Raw genomic sequence first — 26,738 nt, 5'->3', positions numbered from 1 at the left:
GTTTGTGTCGTCATTTCTTTTTTATTTTTCTGTTGATAGAGCTGAGTGAGGGCTTATTATTGCATGGTGAGGTCATGTTTTATTGATATCAATTTTGTGTACATATAAAGTTTTCTTTGCTTATTACATTTTTTTTTAGGTAGGAGAGGGGACCAAAAAAACGCAAATCAGGTGTTTTGATTTGTTTGCTCTTTAGATTATTTACTGTAGCGCCTAATATAATATCCAGAGTTTGACACATAAGACTTTACGAACCCAGTAATGCCAAATACGTTTTTTTTTTTTTCATTTTTTATTTTTACGGGGGACAAAGAGGGTGATTTGAATTTTTAGATATTTTTTTAGTTTTTACACTATTTATAGCCACTCTTAAGGGGACTTGAACCTGCAATCATTTGATCCCTGGTACTATATACTGTAATACTAAAGTATTGTAGTATATAGTGAAAATTTCAGTCCCCTAAGAAGCTCATCCTAGAGTTGAGCTTCAGAGGAGAACCGAGATGACAGCGATGCAGGCTTTCAGCACGCCCCTAGCTTCCATTGTAGCCCGTCAATCACCCACAATCTCTTCACAGGTGGGCCGCTTGAACTCGATCCATTTCAGGGTTTAACCGATTAGCAGCCACGGATGGAGATTGACCGTGTAATATATGCATCAGATGCATGTGGAGAGAACTCAACTCCCGAGCCCCTTTCACACATACGGACCCTTTCCCAAGACGATAGGTCATGTCCAAATGAAAGGGGTTAAAAAGGCTATTAAATGACCAATCGGCAAACAAGTATCCGAGTGGTCGTTTACTACTGCAGGTCAACGATGCACGCTAAGGCCATGCTCACACGGTCAGTAATTTTTCATTTTTTTACCTCAGTATTTGTAAGCCAAAATCAGGAGTGAAACAGTCAGAGGAAAAGCGTAATAGAAACACGTCACCACTTCTGGATTTATCGCCCACTCCTGGTTTTGGATCACACATACTGAGGTAAAAAACTCACCAAATACTGAATGTGGCCTAAATCTTAGATTATCAAGGAATCTCTATCTTCCTATATTTTACGAGATTTTTAGATCAAATCGGACATTTCTTATGCAGCTGAAGTTTAGAGCAATCTTAATCCCATACATCTAATTAGACCCTGTAGATAGTTGCTATCTAAAAACTCCATTACTGTGGCATAGACTGTAGAAGGAAACACAAAGGATTGCCAGGGTACTGTGTGACTCCTCCTTAGTCGCTAGCTGGGTCCTTGCCATGTGTATCGGCTAAGATCTGTCAGTGAGCAATTAATAAGGAAGTATAGGAAACAGACTGAAAGTCGCTGAGGGAATTTACCTTGTAGGAAACACAATTTCCATCCCAAAAAACCCTTTACATCTGTAGCACTAATGCAGATTCTTCGGTTTTACCACGTAGAGGGAAAGTAAAAGGATATTTTTTGCAGACACATAGTTTATTATATATTAGAAATGTATTTATATTCTTACTAGTGTAAAATCAGAATTATAGGTAAATATCAGGTCAGGTTTATTGCTTTGGCTGAGTGCATTATTTTCCAGATTATTTTCACCCAATAACCTTGTTCCCAGCATTTTCAGTATATGATAACTGAAAAGACAAATTACAAGTAGCTTACCATTTTGGAGGTGAATTCAGGAGGATTGTCATTGACATCGGCAACAGTTATGATAGCAGTGGCCGTGTTTGATAACCCATGGTTCAAGTTTCCTTCCATGTCGGTGGCTTGAATTACAACAGTATACTGCTGGACTTTCTGAAGGAAGAGATGGGGGAATACAGGTTATAGGTAATACAGATACATAGTTATAAAGACAAATTACTTCCTTATAACAATAAGACATGATTCAGACAGTTATTTCACCATTAGTACTCACTTAACCAAGGGATTTATGACCAGTTTCATAGGGATTTTTGATCCAGTTAGGGTTAGTAGGCTTGTAGTCAGGCTGGTGAAAAGGGATGACGGTGCAGATGACCGTTTTAATAGGTCGAGTGCTATCTGTGGTGTTGACCAATAGCACTTATGCCCATGTAATTGTATGGGACTGTGCACATGTCCATTTTTTCCTTGGAACCCTGACAAAGAATTAATGAAACGCGCGTCGGGTTTGTTTGGTGGGTGAGCCCATTTCAACTTGGCTGCCATTATGTAAACTATTATATCCTCACATTAATTGACTTTTTACTTCAATATAATTTCCTCCTGGCATGCCACTCTTATTTCCGTTGTGTATATGTCATTATGGATTGTTAACATTATATCCTTTTTACCCAGGGAGTATTTTCCCTTTGGTTTACCCACCAACAAAAGTCTTTTGTGTCCTCTGTATTAGGACAACTACCATTTTGACCTTTTTTTTAAGTTGTTTATTTTTTGCAATAAAAGTTATTTTACTACTTTGATTATTTTATTCCTGTTCTGAACTTTATCATTATTGGCTACTTCCCAGATGGAAAAAAAATGCAGCATTCACGACTTGCTTTCAAGAATCTGATGGCATTCGCTCATTTACGGTATGTCTATGGGTCCGTGAAAAAAATAGGACAACAACCGAGTGCGGTTCGATTTTCACGGACGGACCTACATAATTTAGAAGGTGGAGAAATGTTTCTTTCTCTCAACCTCCGAGATAATTAGATCCCCCTCTAATCAAACCCTGATCAGAGTCTGATTAGCATAATGGGACTATTTTTCTCAGATGGAGAACAAACGATCATCTGCACCTGCACTATGGGGGCTTAAACATTCATGCATCATGGCTTCCTGAAAGAGTCAAAAGAGGAGAGGTGACCTCGATGCATGAAGATGAACCCTTCACAGAATACCAAGCCCATTCAGGAATTATGCGATTTTCTCACTTTAATTAGCCAAATTCCTAAATTTTCATATGACAGGCTGCATTTTGTTCCCTTAAATACAGCAGATCTATGCGCATTTCTATGAAGTGAGACTAAAAGAATTTCACAAATGGGTTGTCTGGTACATGGGACCCATCAGAAGAAAGTGCCCTGACCAATATCCCACCATAAGGGGCAGCTGTCAGCTCTTGGTGGGTTATGAATGTCATAATGAAACACTGAATTAATAGGTTAGAGCATAAACTAGTTTTAGCCTGTATTGATCACCTGAAAAATTAACTTTCTAAAACTGCAGGAAATATATGTGCAAAATGATGAGTGTGCTATTGTAGTTGGCTATAATACTCTAACAAGCACGTGCCACATTACATATAGATATATCTGTTCTACAGCAGATATTTTGCAGGTGCCCAACATCTGTTAAGAGAAGTAATGCATGCTTCAGCTGTAAAGTGAAGGATGGGACCCAGAAAGAGTAGTTTTTAATCACCACTACATCCATATCATTGGTATAATTGTCCAGTGGAGACGTATATCATCCTCTGTAGAATTCCTTCAATAATGTAATTAAGGATTAGATTGGAAAGTCAGTGTGGATGGATATTTATGCTGGAGCAGTCTAAGGAAACAGACAGAAGACGCTAAATAATTAGTCTGCACTTGGATTACCAAGAGAAGGATTCTCTGGGGCCGGGAATTAGCCTCTAATAGTGCTTATTGTAGGATCGCATGCACTGCAAATGAATCTTGAATTGCTGTTTACTGAAGGGAGAGATTTGGGACGTGCTGATGACATTAGGAAGTTAAGATGTTTAAAATGCCAAAACGGGGACCACTTGGGGGAGGTCTTAGCCCCTTGACTGCCTGTGAGAACATTTCTAATTGCATTTTATTATCAGTGTATAGCATACATGAATTTGAAAACCTTTAGGAAAAAAGGTTTCAGAGCCAAAGAGCTTGCAGTCGTTGACCCTATTCTTTAGCTCTAGTTACAGGAGGTTGAATGTGTGAGATACCCAACATTTGGAATAATCTTCAGTCATCTCTGTATATGGGTTGATGCATGTAACTGAATTTTCATAATTTCTTATATTTTTTTTGTGTGCAAATTGCCTCTTCGGAGAGCGAGAGGACTTTAACTTTAGTGGCATTTATTGAATGTAGCAATCCTAAAAGACAATCAGACTTCATGCTTTGTACTGAGGAGAGGCGACACACCAAAACACGCATCTGCAAATTGAGATTCTGGTTTGACTTCTAAGGCTGTGTGCACACGCTGCGGATTTTGCTGCGGTTCCACAGCGGTTTTGGCCGCTGCGGACCCGCAGCAGTTTCTGCTGCGGTGTACAGTACCATGATTTCCTATGGGAATCAAAAAACGCAATGCAGACGGTGCGGAACTTTCTGCGCAGATTATCTGTGGTTTTCAATCCGCAGAAAGAATTGACATGTCAATTCTTTCTGCGGATTCCGCTGCGGTTTGCCATCTCCTCCATTGAGGAGATGAAAAACCGCAGGGCAAAACCGCAGAGCAATCTGCAGATAAAACCGCAGGTCTTTTGACCTGCGGTTTCACCTCCGGATTTTGCAAAATCCGCGCGGATGAATCCGCACCTAATCCGCAGCGTGTGCACACAGCCTAACCTAACTCATGTGGCAAGGCTTGTTAAAGGGTCGATATTGACTTTCAGGATTGCTACTTCCAATAGGTGGCACTAGAGTTCAGGTTCTTTCTTTCGCTCTGAAGAGGCAATTTGCATGGCCTATAAGTCTCTTTACACTGGCATTCTTGATATCTCTGAAGAGGCAATTTGCATGGTCTATTAGTCTCCTTACATTGGCATTCTCTATTTCTATGAAAAGGCAATTTGCATGGCCTAGAATTCTCATTATACTGGCATGTCAGACATGTCCCTCTCTAGTTTTTGGTAGTTCTTTCAGAATAAAAAAATGCTCATTCTCCATGAAATTACATTATCATATTAATCTATAATTGTCCTCATGGTCCTGGATAGGAGAGCACTGCCACTACCAGGGTACAGTGGACATAATGTCAACTCATAGGGCTTGTTCAGGGCTGTTGGAGTGGCATAGTTGCTCTACTAAAATTTGCCAGGAAGCCTTAGACACAGGTAACTGAGGTTCAGTCTACAATGTTCAGTCTCAAGGGAATATTTGATTACAATGGAGCAGAGATGATTAGTGGCTGTCATGATATGACGACAAGACAATCATATCCTTGTTCTTCTCAATGTCCTCTGTGGAAGGTATGCTAGACATCTTAATTTGAGGGGATCCACTGTCAAAAATCTCTAGATAGCCTAAATGAAATAGGTCAACATCCAGATGCCAAAGTAAAAATGGCAGGTGCATCGAGTGATCAGATCGCAGAATGGAGTACAATACTGGCACAAGAATTCGTCTTCAGTAGAGATGGTACTAAGTAGGCATGTACGTATTGTGTAGTAAATAAAATTAGATGATTGTGTGAATAAGGTGCAGAAAAATTCCCTGCCCATTCCAGTCTATATTCCCATAGAGTAGCGAGATCCGAAGCATCGCTCCTTATCAGCTGCATTGCATTTTTCGTGAAGGAGGTTTCAATGTGACTAGTCATTAGCGCACAAAACACTATCAACCAGTGTTGCGACACCTCCTCAAATGCCAACCTTCCACATCACAACAGATTTAAGAAAGAGGCAGGAAAAAATCCATAGCCGGGCAGAATCCAGTTAAATCAATGTTCCTAATCCGAGCTGATTTTCCTTCGCTGTCTGCATGGATGAACTGTGAGTGAACTAAGTGCTGCTTCCGTGCATAGAAGATAGACTTCAGGACTAAGTGTCTGAGGATGGAGGCGGCAAACAACTCATTGGCACTAGACTGTTCTCTCACATCACTGTGCAAATCGTAGCATTATAGCTATGGAAATGAAAAAATACATGGTAGGAAGTTGCATGTATAATAGTGTAAGGAGGTTGCGGGATACAGTGACAGACAGAAGGTGGAGCAAGGGATAACAAATTTAACAGTTTTAATTTAACAGGGGGTTAACTCCTCGCAGGGAGATAAATGGTTAAAGGGCGAATGAAAAGAACAATAAGCACAGAATAATAACGGTCCTTTTAGGAAAACTTATGTTCTTTATGCTCCTCCACGACAGAAGATCTCGCAGGGGTTGCAGCACTGGCAACAGCAGGAAAGATATCCACAGGGGGGTCCTGTACATGAGGGTTCGTCTTCTGGCGGCAGTGTTCGGTCTCTGGTACCTTCCGCTGAGCCCCTAGTACATGAACTGCTGTGGCCGAAGCAAACAGGGCCGCAGCTCTTTCCAAGTTCAATGTAGATCGGTCAATGTTCACTGGCAAGGAACGCCGCAGGTATACGTCCGGTACCCGGCCTTCTCTACTCTGCACATGCGCTGCACTCACATTCACGGAGCGCACGGCACCTGGCTCTCTGACAGACGCAGGGCACCCGACACCTCGGTCTTTCACAGTCACTCTGGTGGTGGCGGGAGCCAGCAGGCACAGACTGTCGCAGCGCTGGTGCTCGGGGGACGGAGCAAACTACCTGCGTCTGCGCGCGCTTTTCTCTTTAAGCTGCCCCTCCTACCTGGGTCATGAGGTCGGTCCGACTCCTCATTTCTTCCTCCAGGCAACAAGGGAGGCTGCCTCAACAGTTGCGGACCTGGCTCAGTACAGGTACCCGCGGTCCGGTCTTCCTCCTTACACTAGCCCACACTTATAAACACTATATAAAAGAAAAAGCCTTTAAATACAAATGCAATATATCACAGAAGAGCCTTTCTTGGAGGGACCAACCCTGGCACAACTGTTCTTTATGGAGAGCCAAGCAACTGGATATTTAGCACCTTGTATACAAAAGACCATGATCTGTTCTTTACAAATTCTGTAAATCCAAAAACCAACATCTCCCAACGCAGAAGATGGGGACACTTATATACCACCGCAGCACTTTTCCTGCTTACACTGTAGGTAAAGAAGTCCGTGTTCATATTGTTACTTCTGCAGTCATAGTTAGCGCTCGTCCACACATTTGATTTTCTCGTACAAGTGCCATCTGTGGTTTTCATGACAGCACTTGAACCTATCATATTCTATAGGCTTCTGCACATGTCTGATTTTTTTTTCCCTTGGACCGAGTCGTCCACATAAAATATTGGAGACATGTCCGATTTTGATCTGAGGGTCGGATCAAAATTGGCAATACAAGTCTATATGGGTTCGTGAAAAAAGTGGATGACATCTGAGTACAGTCACGGACGGTGGAGAATCTTTTTTTTTTTGTTAATCTGTACAGACGAGAAAAATTGATGACACTGGGAGCGCACTTTGATTAGAGTCTGATCAAAATAATTGATCCTTTTTTCTCGTACGAGAAAACTGGATGTGTGAATGAGCCCTTACACAAAGGTAAGGATTAAGGTTCTGCAGACTTGTTTCAGAAGATTCTGTGACTATAGAATACATCTGAATGGGGCTTGCAGTCATCCATGCACCTGTTGTAGAAACATACAGACGAATGGAACTAATTTACAGTGGCAAAATGGCAGATTTGGTCTTGGCAGGCAGTAAAAATACTCAATCCTTGTTCCACGTTTTGTGACATAGTACATGTTTATTTTTTTTACCTTGAGGAGAGAATAATAATGGAGCGTCCGCCAGGGCTATCGGGGTACTTGGCACCGGGCCCGTTGATCTCAATGGGAGTTGTCACGGAAGCTGTGACCCGGTCTGTGGCCCTGTGGCTCCATGACAAAAGGGGGTGAAAGAACAATGAAATAGAAATGATGAATAGTTCGTGACGCCACCTGTGGTGTTCGGCAAGGGAGATGTTAAGCCGACGCTGCATGCAGATCCTCTGGGACTGGTGGTGTGTTGCAGCCAAGATGGTGAAGCTCCCCACAGGTGGAGCTGTAGTCCCAGGGCAGTGTAGATGTAGGGGTAGCTGAGAGGTGCAGGCAGTGTAGAAACTGGTACCCAGATGTAGCGGTACCAGGTGTGTTGGCGCAGGAATAAATGGAGGACACCAGGGCTTGTAGTTCCAAAGCTTTACTCACAGTCTGTAGTACACACAGGTGCCTGCCTCCATGCTGTGTCCTCCGGGTCAGGGACTCAGTCGACCTCCAGGCAAGGTAGGATGCTCCCTTCCAACACTCCGCCAACAGGCGCCTTTCTGAACGTCTCCTCTATAGCGCCTTTAAGTGTCAAGATCTCCTAGTACTGAGTTACACTGGAGTTCCTCCTGACAGAAGTTCCCAAGAACTATACTTGTACGGCAGACAGCTGTAGCCTGCTTCGGGGACTCCTTACTCCTAAGTCCCGGCTCACTATCCAAGTTGCTGTTGTGCCCCAAGTCTGAGATGGGAGTAGTGCATTTACAGTCCACTACTCCACCGGTGTCTGCTGCAGAACCATTAGTGTCCTTACAACCTCGGGGACCGGGCCCCGGCCTTGCGCTTAGAACTTCTAGGCAGGGTTCTTCCTTTAACCCACGTCCTCTGTTCCCTTTTACTCCTATGTTCCGTACTAGTCTTTCCTTCTTATGGAAGATCAAGTTTCTGTTCAATGTCCTTTTCTTTCTTTTCTTTCCCGTGCCAGCTGGCTCAGATCACTGAGGCAGCTGCAGCACTCCTTCCTCCATCCCTCTCCCACGGATTTTCTTTCCTCACTCCTCTCTGAGTGACTGACCTCGACTCACTGACTCACTCACTGAAATTCTAAACCTTTCCACTCTTTTATGTATTCTAAACTCCACCCGCCTCCCAGCACGTTTCGTGCTCCAAGCAGGGAGCCACCAAAGGTGCTCTGCTACACTCTAAGCAGGGAGCCGCAAGGTGTCTTTGCTGAACTACCGTGTTGTGTGGAATGCGAGTGTTGGAGCGTGGTTAGGAGCCTCCAACTCACCTGGATGGTGGGGCACCACACCTCAGGAGGAGGTGCAGTACCTCTGTGGCAACTGAACCCTCAGGGGTGCCACAATAATGACAAATTCATAAGGAAAAATCTATGTGGCCACCAACAAATGTGGTTATCCTGTCCCGCAGATGGATTCATACCCAGTACTTACGCCTGAGCTGTGATCTGGACCGTATACGGTAAAATAATGGGATAGCGTTACTCAGATCTAATCTGGCAGACAATGGCCGCATTGTGCCGACTGATTGCTAAATGACATTTAACGAAGAAGGCGTTTATCATATCAAGGAGACGCTAATACGTTTTCACACTTCAAGCTTCTTAAGGCTCAAAGTCCTTTTGACCGTGAAACACATCAGAGCGTTCACCTGAACTATTGTCTGCACCAATCTCTGCATTCTTCACATCTCTTTTAATGCATTTTCCAATGACTTCTTGTAGTTTCCGGGAGTACAGTCTAGAATGGGTAGGAGGGTGCACTGGATGGAAAATAATACATTTTGCCATTGCTGTAGCACAGTGAAAGTCCTCACTACTTGCCACCTAGGCCTAGGGCATAACAGTTTTCAGAAAGGATAGATCTGTCCAGCGGCAGTGCAGTTAACAGAAGAAGGTAAATATACTTTGATGCACACCTAACATTTCCAATATCCACTTATTTACTTGACGTGCCGTCTGAGTCCACGAAAGGTTACACCAGCTGATAATTGTATGCGGATCCAATCAGACTAAATACCCGCTCTGCAGCGACGAAAACAAAGACGTGTCTTCGTGGTGTTCACAGCATGAACACTGCCACCCAAATCAGAATTTGATGAATAAATTAATTAAAGCAGATAATGGTCGATAATGATTTTCATTAGCAGGAGAAGCGAGTCCTAGTCCTCTGTACCTTTGTGATGATTAGGATATGACACGCAGCTTGCCACTGCTGAATACGAGTGTCGTCTATGTGAGTTTGCGGGCAAAGAGATGTTTGCAAAAAAAAAAAAAAATCAGCAAGGTAAAAACTTCACAGGAACATCAGTTTCTTGGTGTCATTGTAATAATAGGAGGAAGAGTCCAGACATGAAGCAGACAGACTGGTAGAACGTGGTGCCAGCTGATCGGCCATTGTCCTGTGGACAGACTGATGAGGCTGAAGAGGCGCGTGTAATCCTCTAATAAGTGTCTGGACTTGTTCCTCTCACCCTGTATGATAATTCATTAAACCATATCACAGGCTGCGCTGAACCTGCCACCTTTCCGTGCAAATGTCCGTCCCTCCTGGGCTTCTCGACAACTTTAATGTCGGCAAAAAGACAAATCCGCAAGCCTCGTGTCTCTTTTGGGGATTCTGTTACAGGAGATACAGATTTTTATAGAAAAATGTATCAAAGTGAAAAAAAGATCAAAACGCCGGCAGAGAGAAGAATCATTTGGGAAAAAAAACAGAACCATTCCCTCAGGGTGAGGCAGAGCATTGGTGGGGACAATTGTCTCACCACTACTTCCTAAGGTTCTGTGATGTTGCTCTGGTGATTTTCGGGTTTTTCCCACATGCACTTGGCATTGCGCTTATATTATGGAGAAAATTAGATTTGCTCTACAATTCTAAAGGTGCCCATACATGTTAGATAACAGTCGGGAGAGACAACGATCACTCCCAACTTCCCCCACACATGCACCCTCATCTACCTTCAGAAGAAAAGGATCGGGAAGTCAGAGAGTCAATAGGCCCTAGCATATGTTAGATGGTCGGCCAACTTTTGTCTGATGTGTATGGGCATCCTAAATCTATCTGCAGCCACCTGATTCTGTAGATTGTTAGCATAGACGTAAACCCTTTGAAAAAACAATATCCATAGTCTTTGAATGGGATAATTCGACAACTCCTTACAGCATAACAGGTCCCATAACAATCAACTCCTACTACCTGGACCCCTTGAAAGCAGCGTTGAGGCTATGTGTACACGTAGATTTTGGTCCTGCGGATTTGGAAAAATCCACAGGTAAAATCTCAGGTCAAAAGACCTGCGGTTTACCTGCTGTAAGGTAGCGCTGTCATTCGGGTAGGGGATTCTCGCTAGCCAGCCAAATAACCAGATACGGCACGGGTTTTCCATAAAATAATAACAGTCCATGCGGTTTATTCATGCATCAAAACCATCAAAGCAATAGAAAACAGCAAAGCATCCATGACAGAGCTTCACTCTGTTAGCCCTGTGGTCACACAGGTTATGCAATGCTCCATACGCCGTCTCTTCAGCCTCACAGATATCTCACCCCGTCAGGATTTACCTCATGGCTGCTTCACCACGCTGCAGACGTCCATTCCCTCCAGGGAACTATAAGGCATGTGCAGCCATTAAACACAGCGTTCACTTGCTGTCGGGAAACAGCCTCATCTCTCTCAGACGGGACCTTCCAAAACGGACCAACCAGGTCCAAGCATTCACTCCATGTGACCTACCCTGGCCACCTTATATGGTCCATAGCCACGCCCACCGGGTCACATGGCGATGACCTCATCACAGGTCTTTCAACCACTCATACACACTTTACAATAGCGTTCTTAAACACACCCCTGGGTGGGTTTGTAGGAAACTGGTTCCGCCCGTCTCACCAGCTACCTGGAGACTTCCTAAACACATTGAAACAGCACCTCAGCAGTATCACTGCTGATCAACACACACACAAGTCTTCATTCCAAGGCCACCAGCCTTGAGATACATAACGGTCATTCAGTATTCTGCCACTCATCCTCCCCCCTAGCGGACACAGTGGTCACTACACCACACTGCGGATTAGCCTGCGGTTTAGCCCTGCGGTTTCACACCACTACAATGGTGAAGGTGTGAAACCGCAGAGGAATCAGCACAAAGAATTGACATGCTGCGGATTGTAACCCGCAGCAAATCCGCACGGAAAAATCCGCAGCATGTGCACAGCGTTTTTGGTTTTACCATTGCAAACAATGGTACTGTACAACGCAGCAGAAACTGCTGCGGACCCGCAGGGCCAGAAATGCTGCGGATCCACAGCAGAATCCGCACCGTGTGCACATAGCCTTAGGGTACAGGGAAAAGATAGAATGTGGTTCTGGTGGGAAAATTATGCCATAATATGACAACTTAATAATGTTTTATCCGAAGCTGTTCCTTTTTTTGTAATCACAAGTTTACATGAAGAATTTCTTGAATCCTTTAACTACCCATGACGAAAATGTACATGAAGGTAGGATACTAGTACTCACTCCCTGATGCACATTTTTATCATGGCTTCAAACGGTCACCGCACATAGAAATTTGGTGTCAGGATGCCGACAGCTGATGGGCACAGACTAGTGATGGGCGAACGTGCTCTGATAACGTCTTGTCCGAGCATTCTTGGGTGTTATCCAAGTATCTAAAGGCATGCTTGTTTATTATATTTGAGTCAGCGCGGATGTATGATTTGCAGCTGTTAGATAACCTCAACACATGTGGGGATTCCCTAACAAACAATCCCCATGTGTTCAGGCTGTCTAGCAGCCACAAATCATGCAGCTGTGGGGACCCGAACATAATATACAAGCACGCCCAAAATACTCAGATAACATCCAAGTATGCTTGGGTAAGATGTTATCCGAGCACATTCGATCATCCCTAGCACAGACCAACTGCAGCTTTCTCAAGCAGTGGTCGCTCTAATTGGCAAGTTACAGATAACTGATCAACCAGTGTTGAAGACATGCTAACGTGATCATAAAGACAAAAGAAAAAGAAAATCTGGAAATCTGATCTCCTCATTCCTGTTAACAGTGTTTGGAAATCAGAGCCATGCTACTTGTTCTCCTTTTCAGACAGAGAACCAGGGTGTTTAACCCCACCACATCAGCGCCAGTACCCCTGTGATTTGTCCAGTACTCCAGTGATCCTTGATCCTGCCTTTATATTCATTTTACTCTATATGTGTGTATATAAACCCATAAGTAAGAAATTGATAAGCATTAGGAGTAGGTAATTAGGGCCGAGGGTTAATTTGTATTACTGTAGTTCGATTGTGGTCAATTACAGTTGGGAGCTAATTGCTTAGTTAGGGTACACATTATAGTCTGCAGTCAAGGGACACTTTTGTGTTCCATATACCTATAAAAAATACAAACAGTTACATACCCAATATAAAAGATCAGAAAGTCTTAATGGTGGTGCTCAGTGGCATTTGCACAAGGCTATAAGTCTACACACAATACCAAAGATCAGAAAGCCACAGCATTCACCAAGACGTGAAGAAAACTTCTTTTATGACATCAGTGGCATAAGAACTCGATAAAAGAGCCTACGGCCAGAAGCCTGGACATCTTGATGCCAAATTGTGCACAACGGCCCTAGGTTCTTTCACCAAGTTCTTGTGCAATTGGTGTAAGAGCATAAGTTTTCTACACCTTAGTGAGTTCTGTGGTTTTCTGATCTATGGCATTGTGTGTGAACCTACAGACTTGTATAACGCCATTGAGCACCCCTTTTAAGATGATGGGGGGTCAAGAAACACATAAGAGATGTGGGACTTGTAATTCTACGAGACAGAGCACTGCATGAATGCCTTTTTATACTGCGATTACATATCTTTACATAGGTAAATGTTAAGTACATGTAAGGAAGTGAAGCGACTCATGCACAGGAATCTGTTGTGGGGCATGTGTGAAGGGAGGCTGCCATCTTGTGCTAATGACTAAAGGCAATAGAGGAAAGGAACCAAAAGGAGGAAGACTGGACGGGGGGGAAAGGAAAAGCCTGATGCACAGAGTGACATGTGATCTGCTGTGACGCAGCAAAACCACATGGGCCAGGGCAAGCTCAGTCATCACCCTGACGTGAAACAAGTCACCTGTGATGCAAGGCCTGCGTTGGCTTCAGCCAAACCCTAGGGAAGCGTGGTAGGATAGGCATAACCATCATCAGAGGTGGAAGAACTGAGGAGTGCAGAGCCTTACCAGACAATAAGGAAGTCTGGTGGCCTGGTTAAAGGGATGGAATCTCGGTCGTCTTAGCAGAGGCATGGTTAAAGGGGTCAAATCTCGATTGCGTGAGTGGAGGCCTGGTTAAAGGGCACAGGACCTTGATCGAGTAAGTGGAAAGGGACGTGAGCGGTCTCTTAAGAACTGAGGAAAAAGGGAACAGGTCAGTGACAGAATTTACTGTCTGTGGTCTACAGTGCAAGACTTGTGGCCTAGCAGGAGAGCATAGTGTCTTGTAAGGGCCTGGAGTGGTAACCACTATTGGAAGGTAAAGAAGCCAGGAGAAGGCTCGTACCGTTTCTGATCAAACTCTGATGGTTAGCAGGTCAATGTATCCTTCATATTATTGTTTGGTGTATAATACTGCCAAGGATCATAGATTGGTTTGTCTCCTATGCCAGATTGTGAATTCTGACAGACAGTGGTTATTTGTCATAGGTAAAGTTGAGCGAAACGGGTCGAAAAAAATTCAAAAGTCGCCGACTTTTGGCAAAGTCGGGTTTCATGAATCGAAACCCGACCCTAGGATGAGGTCGGCCACGAGGTCGGCAACTTACGCGCCAAAGTCGCATTTCAAAAGTTTGATTTGCGCACTTTTTCAGCCAATCAGGATCCACGGACACTGTGGGCAACGTGATGACCTAGGCACGGGTCACCACCATCTTTCAGAAGGGCATGCAAGTGATTGGCTTGCTTTGGTGGGCGTCACAGGGGGTATAAAAGGGCGTGCACGCCGACCGCCATCTTACTTCTGCCGATCTTAGTATAGGGAGAGGTTGCTGCTGATTCTGTAGGGAGAGCGTTAGGCAGGGAAGAAAACAAAAAAACTGCTTCTGCTGCTAGCGATTTGGCCAGCACAACACACAAGTCACTGTGTGTGCAGTGCAAGGGGAGGCTATATTGTGGTGTATCAGTGGTGTTGGTTGTTGGGCTGACTTTTAAGGCTTCCTGACACGCTGGCATTGCTGTTTACCCACTGCTCCGCAAACTGCTATTTTAAAAGCAATCCAATCTCCCTTATCCTCTAGTCACTTTTGTCACAGCTGTGCCATCGAGCGTGTCGCATAGAGCTCAGATATCAGTGGGCCTCACACAATCCACAAGTGTCCAGTGTCCAAAAGTGTGCGCAGAGATTCAAAATCTCCATTATCCTCTCGTCACTTTGGTCACAGGCAGCTGTGCCATCGAGCGTGTCACATAGCGCTCAGATATCAGTGGGCCTCACACAATCCACAAGTGTCCAGTGTCCAAAAGTGTGCGCAGAGATTCAAAATCTCCATTATCCTCTCGTCACTTTGGTCACAGGCAGCTGTGCCATCGAGTGTGTCACATAGCGCTCAGATATCAGTGGGCCTCACACAATCCACAAGTGTCCAGTGGCCAAAAGTGTGAGCAGAGATTCAAAATCTCCATTATCCTCTCGTCACTTTGGTCACAGGCAGCTGTGCCATCGAGCGTGTCACATAGCGCTCAGATATCAGTGGGCCTCACACAATCCACAAGTGTCCAGTGTCCAAAAGTGTGCGCAGAGATTCAAAATCTCCATTATCCTCTCGTCACTTTTGTCACAGGCAGCTGTGCCATCGAGCCTGTCACATAGCGCTCAGATATCAGTGGGTCTCACACAATCCACAAGTGTCCAGTGTCCAAAAGTGTGCGCAGAGATTCAAAATCTCCATTATCCTCTCGTCACTTTTGTCACAGGCAGCTGTGCCATCGAGCGTGTCACATAGCGCTCAGATATCAGTGGGCCTCACACAATCCACAAGTGTCCAGTGTCCAAAAGTGTGCGCAGAGATTCAAAATCTCCATTATCCTCTCGTCACTTTGGTCACAGGCAGCTGTGCCATCGAGCGTGTCACATAGCGCTCAGATATCAGTGGGCCTCACACAATCCACAAGTGTCCAGTGTCCAAAAGTGTGCGCAGAGATTCAAAATCTCCATTATCCTCTCGTCACTTTGGTCACAGGCAGCTGTGCCATCGAGCGTGTCACATAGCGCTCAGATATCAGTGGGCCTCACACAATCCACAAGTGTACAGTGGCCAAAAGTGCGCGCAGAGATTCAAAATCTCCATTATCCTCTCGTCACTTTGGTCACAGGCAGCTGTGCCATCGAGCGTGTCACATAGCGCTCAGATATCAGTGGGCCTTACACAATCCACAAGTGTCCAGTGTCCAAAAGTGTGCGCAGAGATTCAAAATCTCCATTATCCTCTCGTCACTTTGGTCACAGGCAGCTGTGCCATCGAGCGTGTCACATAGCGCTCAGATATCAGTGGGCCTCACACAATCCACAAGTGTCCAGTGTCCAAAAGTGTGCGCAGAGATTCAAAATCTCCATTATCCTCTCGTCACTTTGGTCACAGGCAGCTGTGCCATCGAGCGTGTCACATAGCGCTCAGATATCAGTGGGCCTCACACAATCCACAAGTGTCCAGTGTCCAAAAGTGTGCGCAGAGATTCAAAATCTCCATTATCCTCTCGTCACTTTGGTCACAGGCAGCTGTGCCATCGAGCCTGTCACATAGCGCTCAGATATCAGTGGGCCTCACACAATCCACAAGTGTCCAGTGTCCAAAAGTGTGCGCAGAGATTCAAAATCTCCATTATCCTCTCGTCACTTTGGTCACAGCTGTGCCATCGAGCGTGTCACATAGCGCTCAGATATCAGTGGGCCTTACACAATCCACAAGTGTCCAGTGTCCAAAAGTGTGCACAGAGATTCAAAATCTCCATTATCCTCTCGTCACTTTTGTCACAGGCAGCTGTGCCATCGAGCCTGTCACATAGCGCTCAGATATCAGTGGGCCTCACACAATCCACAAGTGTCCAGTGTCCAAAAGTGTGCGCAGAGATTCAAAATCTCCATTATCCTCTCGTCACTTTGGTCACAGGCAGCTGTGCCATGGAGCCTGTCACATAGCGCTCAGATATCAGTGGGCCTCACACAATCCACAAGTGTCCAGTGTCCAAAAGTGTGCGCAGAGATTCAAAATCTCCATTATCCTCTCGTCACTTTGGTCACAGGCAGCTGTGCCATCGAGCGTGTCACATAGCGCTCAGATATCAGTGGGCCTCACACAATCCACAAGTGTCCAGTGTCCAAAAGTGTGCGCAGAGATTCAAAATCTCCATTATCCTCTCGTCACTTTGGTCACAGGCAGCTGTGCCATCGAGCGTGTCACATAGCGCTCAGATATCAGTGGGCCTCACACAATCCACAAGTGTCCAGTGTCCAAAAGTGTGCGCAGAGATTCAAAATCTCCATTATCCTCTCGTCACTTTGGTCACAGGCAGCTGTGCCATCGAGCGTGTCACATAGCGCTCAGATATCAGTGGGCCTCACACAATCCACAAGTGTCCAGTGTCCAAAAGTGTGCGCAGAGATTCAAAATCTCCATTATCCTCTCGTCACTTTGGTCACAGGCAGCTGTGCCATCGAGCGTGTCACATAGCGCTCAGATATCAGTGGGCCTCACACAATCCACAAGTGTCCAGTGTCCAAAAGTGTGCGCAGAGATTTAAAATCTCCATTATCCACTCGTCACTTTGGTCACAGGCAGCTGTGCCATCGAGCGTGTCACATAGCGCTCAGATATCAGTGGGCCTCACACAATCCACAAGTGTCCAGTGTCCAAAAGTGTGCGCAGAGATTCAAAATCTCCATTATCCTCTCGTCACTTTGGTCACAGGCAGCTGTGCCATCGAGCCTGTCACATAGCGCTCAGATATCAGTGGGCCTCACACAATCCACAAGTGTCCAGTGTCCAAAAGTGTGTGCAGAGATTCAAAATCTCCATTATCCTCTCGTCACTTTGGTCACAGGCAGCTGTGCCATCGAGCCTGTCACATAGCGCTCAGATATCAGTGGGCCTCACACAATCCACAAGTGTCCAGTGTCCAAAAGTGTGCGCAGAGATTCAAAATCTCCATTATCCTCTCGTCACTTTGGTCACAGCTGTGCCATCGAGCCTGTCACATAGCGCTCAGATATCAGTGGGCCTCACACAATCCACAAGTGTCCAGTGTCCAAAAGTGTGCGCAGAGATTCAAAATCTCCATTATCCTCTCGTCACTTTTGTCACAGGCAGCTGTGCCATCGAGCCTGTCACATAGTGCTCAGATATCAGTGGGCCTCACACAATCCACAAGTGTCCAGTGTCCAAAAGTGTGCGCAGAGATTCAAAATCTCCATTATCCTCTCGTCACTTTGGTCACAGGCAGCTGTGCCATCGAGCCTGTCACATAGCGCTCAGATATCAGTGGGCCTCACACAATCCACAAGTGTCCAGTGTCCAAAAGTGTGCGCAGAGATTCAAAATCTCCATTATCCTCTCGTCACTTTGGTCACAGGCAGCTGTGCCATCGAGCCTGTCACATAGCGCTCAGATATCAGTGGGCCTCACACAATCCAAAAGTGTCCACTGTCCACAAGTGTGTGCAGAAATTCTAAATCTCCCCTGTCCTATAGACACCTTGTACCTTGTTTTACATTACTATATAGTTTGTTGGATTTTGTCTACATTTCTACCAAAAATGAGGAAGGCTGGTGGAAGAGGCCGTGGAATTGGGCGGGGGTTGGCAGCTGGTAATAATGGTGTTGGTGGTGGATCTGATGGTAGTGGCAAGAGCAAAATAGGACCGAATGCAGGAGGTGCTGACCCTGCGTCATCGTCTGGCTACATAAGGCCTCAAACGCTTAGTTTTCTAGGAGTTGGCAAACCGCTTTTAAAGGCAGAGCATCAGGAAAAAGTTTTGTCTTACATTGCTGATTCAGCCTCCAGCTCTATCGCCTCCTCTTCTTCAGTTGTAAAAAGTAAAAGCACTGAGTCGTCATTGGAGGCTCATGTTCATGAACCACACCTTTCCTTGTGTCCTTCACCCCAACCAAGATTGAAGGATGACGCAGGCCATACTACTGATTACTCCATGGAGCTGTTTTCACATACCATGCCTGGATTATCAAGTGAAATGGTGAATTACCCAGGCCAAGATGAATCTGACATGGAGTGCACTGATGCACAGCCGCTGATGGATGATTCTGCTGGTACATTCACTCAGAGCACTACATTGTCCTCGCAGTGTACAGAGCCAGATTTTGACCCTGATGAGACTCAGGTGCCCCTTCCCGCACACTATACCACCATACACGGTGACACAGAGAAAGGTGCACATGACATAGAAGAGGAGGTGATGGATGACCCAGTTGTTGACCCAGATTGGCATCCATTGGGGGAAGAGGGTGCTGCTTCCAATAGCTCAGATGAGGAGCATCCACAGCAGACATCGACATCGCAACAGCTGTTATCTGGCAGGCCTGGAGCACTCCAAAGACAGGTTCCAAACATCAAAAGAGTTGCTGGACAGCTTGTCCAGAGGGTCAAAAGATCACAGCGTGCTAGGCCGCAAAATGTCTGCCAAAGTAGGAAGAGTGCAGTGTGGCACTTTTTTGAACAAAATCCTCATGATCAGGCCAAGGTTATCTGTAAGAAGTGCGCAAAGACCTTTAGCCGAGGGAAAAATCTGAAAAATTTGAATACCAGTTGCATGCTTAGACATTTAACCAGCATGCACTTGCAAGCGTGGACACAACACCAAACCTCAAGTGCCACATGTGCAACTGATCACAACGAAGGTAGTCAGCAACGCTACATTGTTTCCCCCACTGTAAGCCCACCGGTTAGCACAGCAGCAAATGTTGAGGTGTCGTTGCAAGACCACAGCAGTCAGGGAATCCCACTGTTATATCAACGAAAGACTGATTCTAGGCCATCAGAAAGAACACCAACTCCATCACCATCATCAACCCTCTCTCAGTCCGCCCTGTCCACCGCTACTTCCACCATATGCAGCTCTCAAGTCCAGCTCACCCTCCCAGACACTATGAGTAGGTCAAGAAAGTACTCAGTCTCTCATCCGCGTACACTGGGTTTGAACGCCCACATTGCCAAACTAATCTCGTTTGAGATGATGCCCTTTCGGTTGGTGGAAAGCACAGCTTTCCGCGAACTCATGGCCTATGCAGTACCACGCTATGACCTACCCAGTCGCCACTTCTTCTCTCGCAAAGCCATCCCAGCCCTCCACCATCATGTGAAAGACCGCATTGTCCATGCACTCAAGCAGTCAGTGAGCGGAAAGGTGCACCTCACAACTGATGCATGGTCCAGTCGGCATGGCCAGGGCCGTTACGTGTCCATCACTGCGCACTGGGTTAATGTGGTGGATGCAGGGTCCACAGGGGACAGCGGTGGTGGGACAGTGCTGCCTAGCCCACGGTATAGGAAACAGTTGGCTGTAGGCGTTCGACCCTCCTCCTCCTCCTCCAGAAGCGAAAGCTCGTCCACAGAGCGCAGTCGTACGAGCACTCCATCTGCAGCTGCCACTGTTGCACACGATGTGTCCCCCTATCGAGCAGCTAGTGGAAAGCGTCAGCAGGCTGTGTTGCAGATGATGTGTTTGGGCGACAGACACACCGCCGAGGTGCTGGCCGAGTACTTGAAGCGACAAACTGAGTCATGGCTGGGCAGTGTACATCTTGAGGCAGGCAAGGTAGTTAGTGATAACGGCCGTAATTTTGTGGCAGCCATAGCCCTTTCAAAACTCAGCCACATACCTTGCTTGGCTCACACCTTGAACCTGGTGGTGCAGTGCTTCCTCAAAAATTATCCGGAGTTAACAGCCCTGCTCCAGAAGGTGCGAAGACTGTGCGCGCACATCCGCCGGTCGCCTGTACACTCCGTTCGTATGCAGAAGCTGCAGCGATTGCTCCACCTTCCCAACCACCGCCTCATTATCGACATTGCAACAAGGTGGAACTCCACCCTGCACATGGTGGAGCGGCTGTGCGAGCAGAGGCAGGCCATAATGCATTTGTGGGAGGATACATGGCCAGGCACTTTGAGAGCAGACATGGAGTTGACAGGCGTGCAGTGGTCGAAGCTGAAAGACCTTTGTAAAGTCCTTCAGTGTTTTGAGGAATGCACACGGCTGGTAAGCGCAGACGACGCCATCCTAAGCATGAGCATCCCACTTATGCGTCTGCTCATGCAAACTTTGACGCACCTTAAGGAGCAGGCGTCTGCAGCCAATGTTGATGAGGAGGAAGAGGAGGAGGGAATCCTTGATGACATTCAGCCATTGTCTGCTCAGGGACCTCTCCTGGACGAGGTGGAGGAAGAAGAGGAGGAGGAGGAGGATGATGGGGATGATTACTTAGGGGAGGAGGATGCATCTCGTGGGGCAAGTGAAAATGTTGGCGTGGCAAGGTCTGGTACAGGGTTTGTGCGTGACTGGAGGGATGTGGATTTGCCAGAAAGTGCTCCTCCACCCAGCACTCGCAGTGCATCATTGACACCGGGAACATTGGCCCACATGTCAGATTATGCCTTGCGGATCCTAAAAAGGGACCCCCGCATTGCCAAAATGATGAACGATGACGACTACTGGTTGGCCAGCATCCTGGATCCACGCTATAAAGGCAAATTACAAAACATCATGCCACAGGAGAACCTTGACCTAATATTGGCTAATAAACAAGCAACTCTGGTAAATTGGTTGCTTGAGGCATTCCCAGCACACAGCAGTGGTGATGGTTCTCACACGAGCCGTACGGGCCGGGGGCAGCTTGGCAGAGGTGTTCGTGGTGCACACAGCAGAAGTGGCGTTGGAGACAGGGGTTTCATGACAATGTTGTGGACTGATTTTTCAAATACCACTCACACAACTGGTAATACTGCATCGATGGAAAGTGACAGGAGACAGCAGTTGTCAACTATGGTTACAAACTACTTTTCCTCCCATATCGATGTTCTCCCACACAGGTCATTCCCCTTTGACTATTGGGCCGCTAAACTGGACACCTGGCCTGAATTGGCCCAATATGCCTTACAGGAGCTCGCTTGCCCAGCTGCAAGTGTGCTATCGGAAAGAGTCTTCAGTGCAGCTGGATCAATCCTGACAGAAAAAAGGACCCATCTGTCAACCCAAAATGTGGATGATCTAACCTTCATTAAAATGAACCACGCATGGGTTTCCAAGGATTTTGTCCCACCTTCCCCTGATGACACATAGGGTGACAGAAAAATGGCTTGCTTTGGTCCACCTCTTCCTGGTACTTCACCTATTTCGCCTTTTGCATCAGCTGAATGTCCAACATCAACATATGCCACTTTCTAAAACTCCCTAACTGTGCTGCCTCCCCCCCCATGGCCGGGGTCACCACCTACCGCACGACACCGTGCGAGTGCCGTTGCCCTGGACAGGAGGGTAGGCCGACTCTTGGGCGCGGGCACTGGCACAGGGTCACTCATAGTGCAATCAAGTGTCTCTGACGGCGGTGGTGCACACCCGCCGTCAGACACACCGCTGTACTATGAGGGGCCCAGTGCCAGTACCGACGCCCACGAGTGGGCCCCCCTTGCTTGGGCAGGGCCCCAGCATTTGCAATCTTTACCTCTCCCTGCTCCTCCGCTGTGTAATCTGGGCCGTCAAATCCATACTGTGCCTGACACCGTCTGAACCTGCCTCCTGAGATATATTTTGAATGTGTACGCTATCCATACATGTTATCCGGGGATACGGTACCCTTTCTAACCTTTGTGCAATCACGTGCAATCCATACTGGGCCTAACACCGTCTGAGCCTGCCTCCTGAGACATATATTTTGAATGTGTACGCTATCCATACATGTTATCCGGGGATACGGTACCCTTTCTAACCTTTGTGCAATCACGTGCAATCCATACTGTGCCTGACACCGTCTGAGCCTGCCTCCTGAGACATATATTTTGAATGTGTACGCTATCCATACATGTTATCCAGGGATACGGTACCCTTTCTAACCTTTGTGCAATCACGTGCAATCCATACTGGGCCTGACACTGTCTGAGCCTGCCTCCTGAGACATATATTTTGAATGTGTACGCTATCCATACATGTTATCCGGGGATACGGTACCCTTTCTAACCTTTGTGCAATCACGTGCAATCCATACTGGGCCTGACACCGTCTGAGCCTGCCTCCTGAGACATATATTTTGAATGTGTACGCTATCCATACATGTTATCCGGGGATACGGTACCCTTTCTAACCTTTGTGCAATCACGTGCAATCCATACTGGGCCTGACACCGTCTGAGCCTGCCTCCTGAGACATATATTTTGAATGTGTACGCTATCCATACATGTTATCCAGGGATACGGTACCCTTTCTAACCTTTGTGCAATCACGTGCAATCCATACTGGGCCTAACACCATCTGAGCCTGCCTCCTGAGACATATATTTTGAATGTGTACGCTATTCATACATGTTATCCGGGGATACGGTACCCTTTCTAACCTTTGTGCAATCACGTGCAATCCATACTGGGCCTAACACCGTCTGAGCCTGCCTCCTGAGACATATATTTTGAATGTGTACGCTATCCATACATGTTATCCGGGGATACGGTACCCTTTCTAACCTTTGTGCAATCACGTGCAATCCATACTGTGCCTGACACCGTCTGAGCCTGCCTCCTGAGACATACAGTGGGGAAAAAAAGTATTTAGTCAGTCAGCAATAGTGCAAGTTCCACCTCTTAAAAAGATGAGAGGCGTCTGTAATTTACATCATAGGTAGACCTCAACTATGGGAGACAAACTGAGAAAAAAAAAAACCCAGAAAATCACATTGTCTGTTTTTTTTTCATTTTATTTGCATATTATGGTGGAAAATAAGTATTTGTTCAGAAACAAGCAATCAAGATTTCTGGCTCTCACAGACCTGTATCTTCTTCTTTAAGAGTCTCCTCTTTCCTCCACTCATTACCTGTAGTAATGGCACCTGTTTAAACTTGTTATCAGTATAAAAAGACACCTGTGCACACCCTCAAACAGTCTGACTCCAAACTCCACTATGGTGAAGACCAAAGAGCTGTCAAAGGACACCAGAAACAAAATTGTAGCCCTGCACCAGGCTGGGAAGACTGAATCTGCAATAGCCAACCAGCTTGGAGTGAAGAAATCAACTGTGGGAGCAATAATTAGAAAATTGAAGACATACAAGACCACTGATAATCTCCCTCGATCTGGTGCTCCACGCAAAATCCCACCCCGTGGGGTCAGAATTATCACAAGAACGGTGAGCAAAAATCCCAGAACCACGCGGGGGGACCTAGTGAATGAACTGCAGAGAGCTGGGACCAATGTAACAAGGCCTACCATAAGTAACACACTACGCCACCATGGACTCAGATCCTGCAGTGCCAGACGTGTCCCACTGCTTAAGCCTGTACATGTCCGGGCCCGTCTGAAGTTTACTAGAGAGCATTTGGATGATCCAGAGGAGTTTTGGGAGAATGTCCTATGGTCTGATGAAACCAAACTGGAACTGTTTGGTAGAAACACAACTTGTCGTGTTTGGAGGAAAAAGAATACTGAGTTGCATCCATCAAACACCATACCTACTGTAAAGCATGGTGGTGGAAACATCATGCTTTGGGGCTGTTTCTCTGCAAAGGGGCCAGGACGACTGATCCGGGTACATGAAAGAATGAATGGGGCCATGTATCGTGAGATTTTGAGTGCAAACCTCCTTCCATCAGCAAGGGCATTGAAGATGAAACGTGGCTGGGTCTTTCAACATGACAATGATCCAAAGCACACCGCCAGGGCAACGAAGGAGTGGCTTCGTAAGAAGTATTTCAAGGTCCTGGAGTGGCCTAGCCAGTCTACAGATCTCAACCCTATAGAAAACCTTTGGAGGGAGTTGAAAGTCCGTGTTGCCAAGCGAAAAGCCAAAAACATCACTGCTCTAGAGGAGATCTGCATGGAGGAATGGGCCAACATACCAACAACAGTGTGTGGCAACCTTGTGAAGACTTACAGAAAACGTTTGACCTCTGTCATTGCCAACAAAGGATATATCACAAAGTATTGAGATGAAATTTTGTTTCTGACAAAATACTTATTTTCCACCATAATATGCAAATAAAATGAAAAAAAAAAACAGACAATGTGATTTTCTGGATTTTTTTTTCTCAGTTTGTCTCCCATAGTTGAGGTCTACCTATGATGTAAATTACAGACGCCTCTCATCTTTTTAAGTGGTGGAACTTGCACTATTGCTGACTGACTAAATACTTTTTTTCCCCACTGTATATTTTGAATGTGTACGCTATCCATACATGTTATCCAGGGATACGGTACCCTTTCTAACCTTTGTGCAATCACGTGCAATCCATACTGGGCCTGACACCATCTGAGCCTGCCTCCTGAGACATATATTTTGAATGTGTACGCTATCCATACATGTTATCCAGGGATACGGTACCCTTTCTAACCTTTGTGCAATCACGTGCAATCCATACTGGGCCTAACACCGTCTGAGCCTGCCTCCTGAGACATATATTTTGAATGTGTACGCTATCCATACATGTTATCCAGGGATACGGTACCCTTTCTAACCTTTGTGCAATCACGTGCAGTCCATACTGGGCGTGAGAACGGCTGGCGAGCTGTTAAGCAAGCTACAGCACCTGTCCAGACAAGTACAGGGATTCCCTAGCGAGGAGACTTATTTGATTGTTTTCAATGTTGGGACAGCAATTTTTGGGGAGCACTATACTCTGGAGAATGATAGATGGGGCCCACCATACACTGGAACATTCCAAAGGTGGACATCAGACACTGGAGCAGCATTTACAGGGCCCATTATACACTAGAGCATTAGAAATGGGGCCCATTATGTTTGGAGCATTATTTGGGCCCATAAGACAGTGGAGCTTCATCCATGGGGACCAACATATACTGTAGCATTATGTGGAGCTCATCATATACTGTTTCAAACATTATATGGGACCAATGATTCTGTATGTAGAAATAGATGGGCCTCGTCATGAGATGTAAAAAGTAAGGTATTTTTCATTGTACTATACCGCTATTTATCTGCCGTATCGGAGCATGATGAGTTGTGGTATGTGTTAAAGGGGCGCTCTTTCGCCCAGGGCACATGAAAACCTGCAGCCAGCCCTCCCCCCCCACAACTTTAGCCAAATAACCCCCATTTTTCAGTGCGTAACTTGTATAATGAAGTTAATTAAGGTTGACAAGCTTAAGTAAGAAGAATTGATGCTTTTGGCATTCAAATGGGCACTGTAGGTGTGTTTCCTGTCCTCCTCTCACTGCCGACTTTTATTCCCCATTGACTTACATTGGGTTTCGTGTTTCGGGACGACCCCGACTTTTCCCTATAATCGGACGATCTTGCTCGACCCGACTTTTGGAAAAGTCGGGTTTCACGAAACGAAACGCGACCCTAAAAAACCAAAAGTCGCTCAACTTTAGTCATAGGGAAAGTTAGGGATATATAGTTGACTAGTAGACTAGATCGGTGTCGCACTTCTAAGTGTGGTAGCGCCGGGTTTATTACTTTATAGGGCACTGGTTAGGGTAGCAGGAACAAAGTTAGGGACATATTATTATTATTACTACTATTTATATAGCGCCATTAATTCCATGGTGCTGTACATGAGAAGGGGGTTACATACAAAGTAATAGATACTGTTTACAGTAAACAAACTTACAATGACAGACTGGTGCAGAGGGGAGAGGACCCTGTCCATGCGGACTTACATTCTACGATGGTAGTCGCTAGGTCAAGAGAGGCAGCAAGAACTGTGAGGTGTGGTTTCTCATTGTCACCAATTGTATTGCTAAACTCAGTGTTCGTTCTCTGTGCCGCTGCAGTCTTGCACCTGTTTACAGACCACTTCATTTCAGAAGACTTAAGAAATGTATTGGCAGCACAAACCATACTGATGCCCTGTATGACATTCAAATGTGTAGGACCTGATCTGAGATCAGAGATGCTGCTGTACGCTGGGTAGGAGGATTAAGTAGAGTTGAGCGACTTTTGGTTTTTTAGGGTCGCGTTTCGTTTCGTGAAACCCG

The 26,738-nt window shown here is 46.0% G+C and overlaps 1 protein-coding gene across 1 annotated transcript in view; it reads right to left on the bottom strand.

The window, feature by feature from the left end:
* Positions 1-26,738, bottom strand: part of CDH4 (cadherin 4) — a 1,048,908-nt gene that overhangs the window by 59,138 nt on the left and 963,032 nt on the right. Inside the window, exon 8 of the mRNA XM_073582496.1 lies at positions 1,639-1,776. Coding sequence (XP_073438597.1) covers positions 1,639-1,776 — 138 coding nt within the window. The remainder of the gene's footprint in view (positions 1-1,638; positions 1,777-26,738) is intronic.

The sequence above is a fragment of the Dendrobates tinctorius genome, unplaced genomic scaffold, assembly GCF_039654945.1.
Source record: "Dendrobates tinctorius isolate UK_male_01 unplaced genomic scaffold, ASM3965494v1 ptg000071l, whole genome shotgun sequence".
Taxonomy (NCBI): Eukaryota; Metazoa; Chordata; class Amphibia; order Anura; family Dendrobatidae; genus Dendrobates; species Dendrobates tinctorius.
The sequence above is the reverse complement of the archived record's forward strand: the minus strand, read 5'-3'. Positions and strand labels throughout refer to the sequence as shown.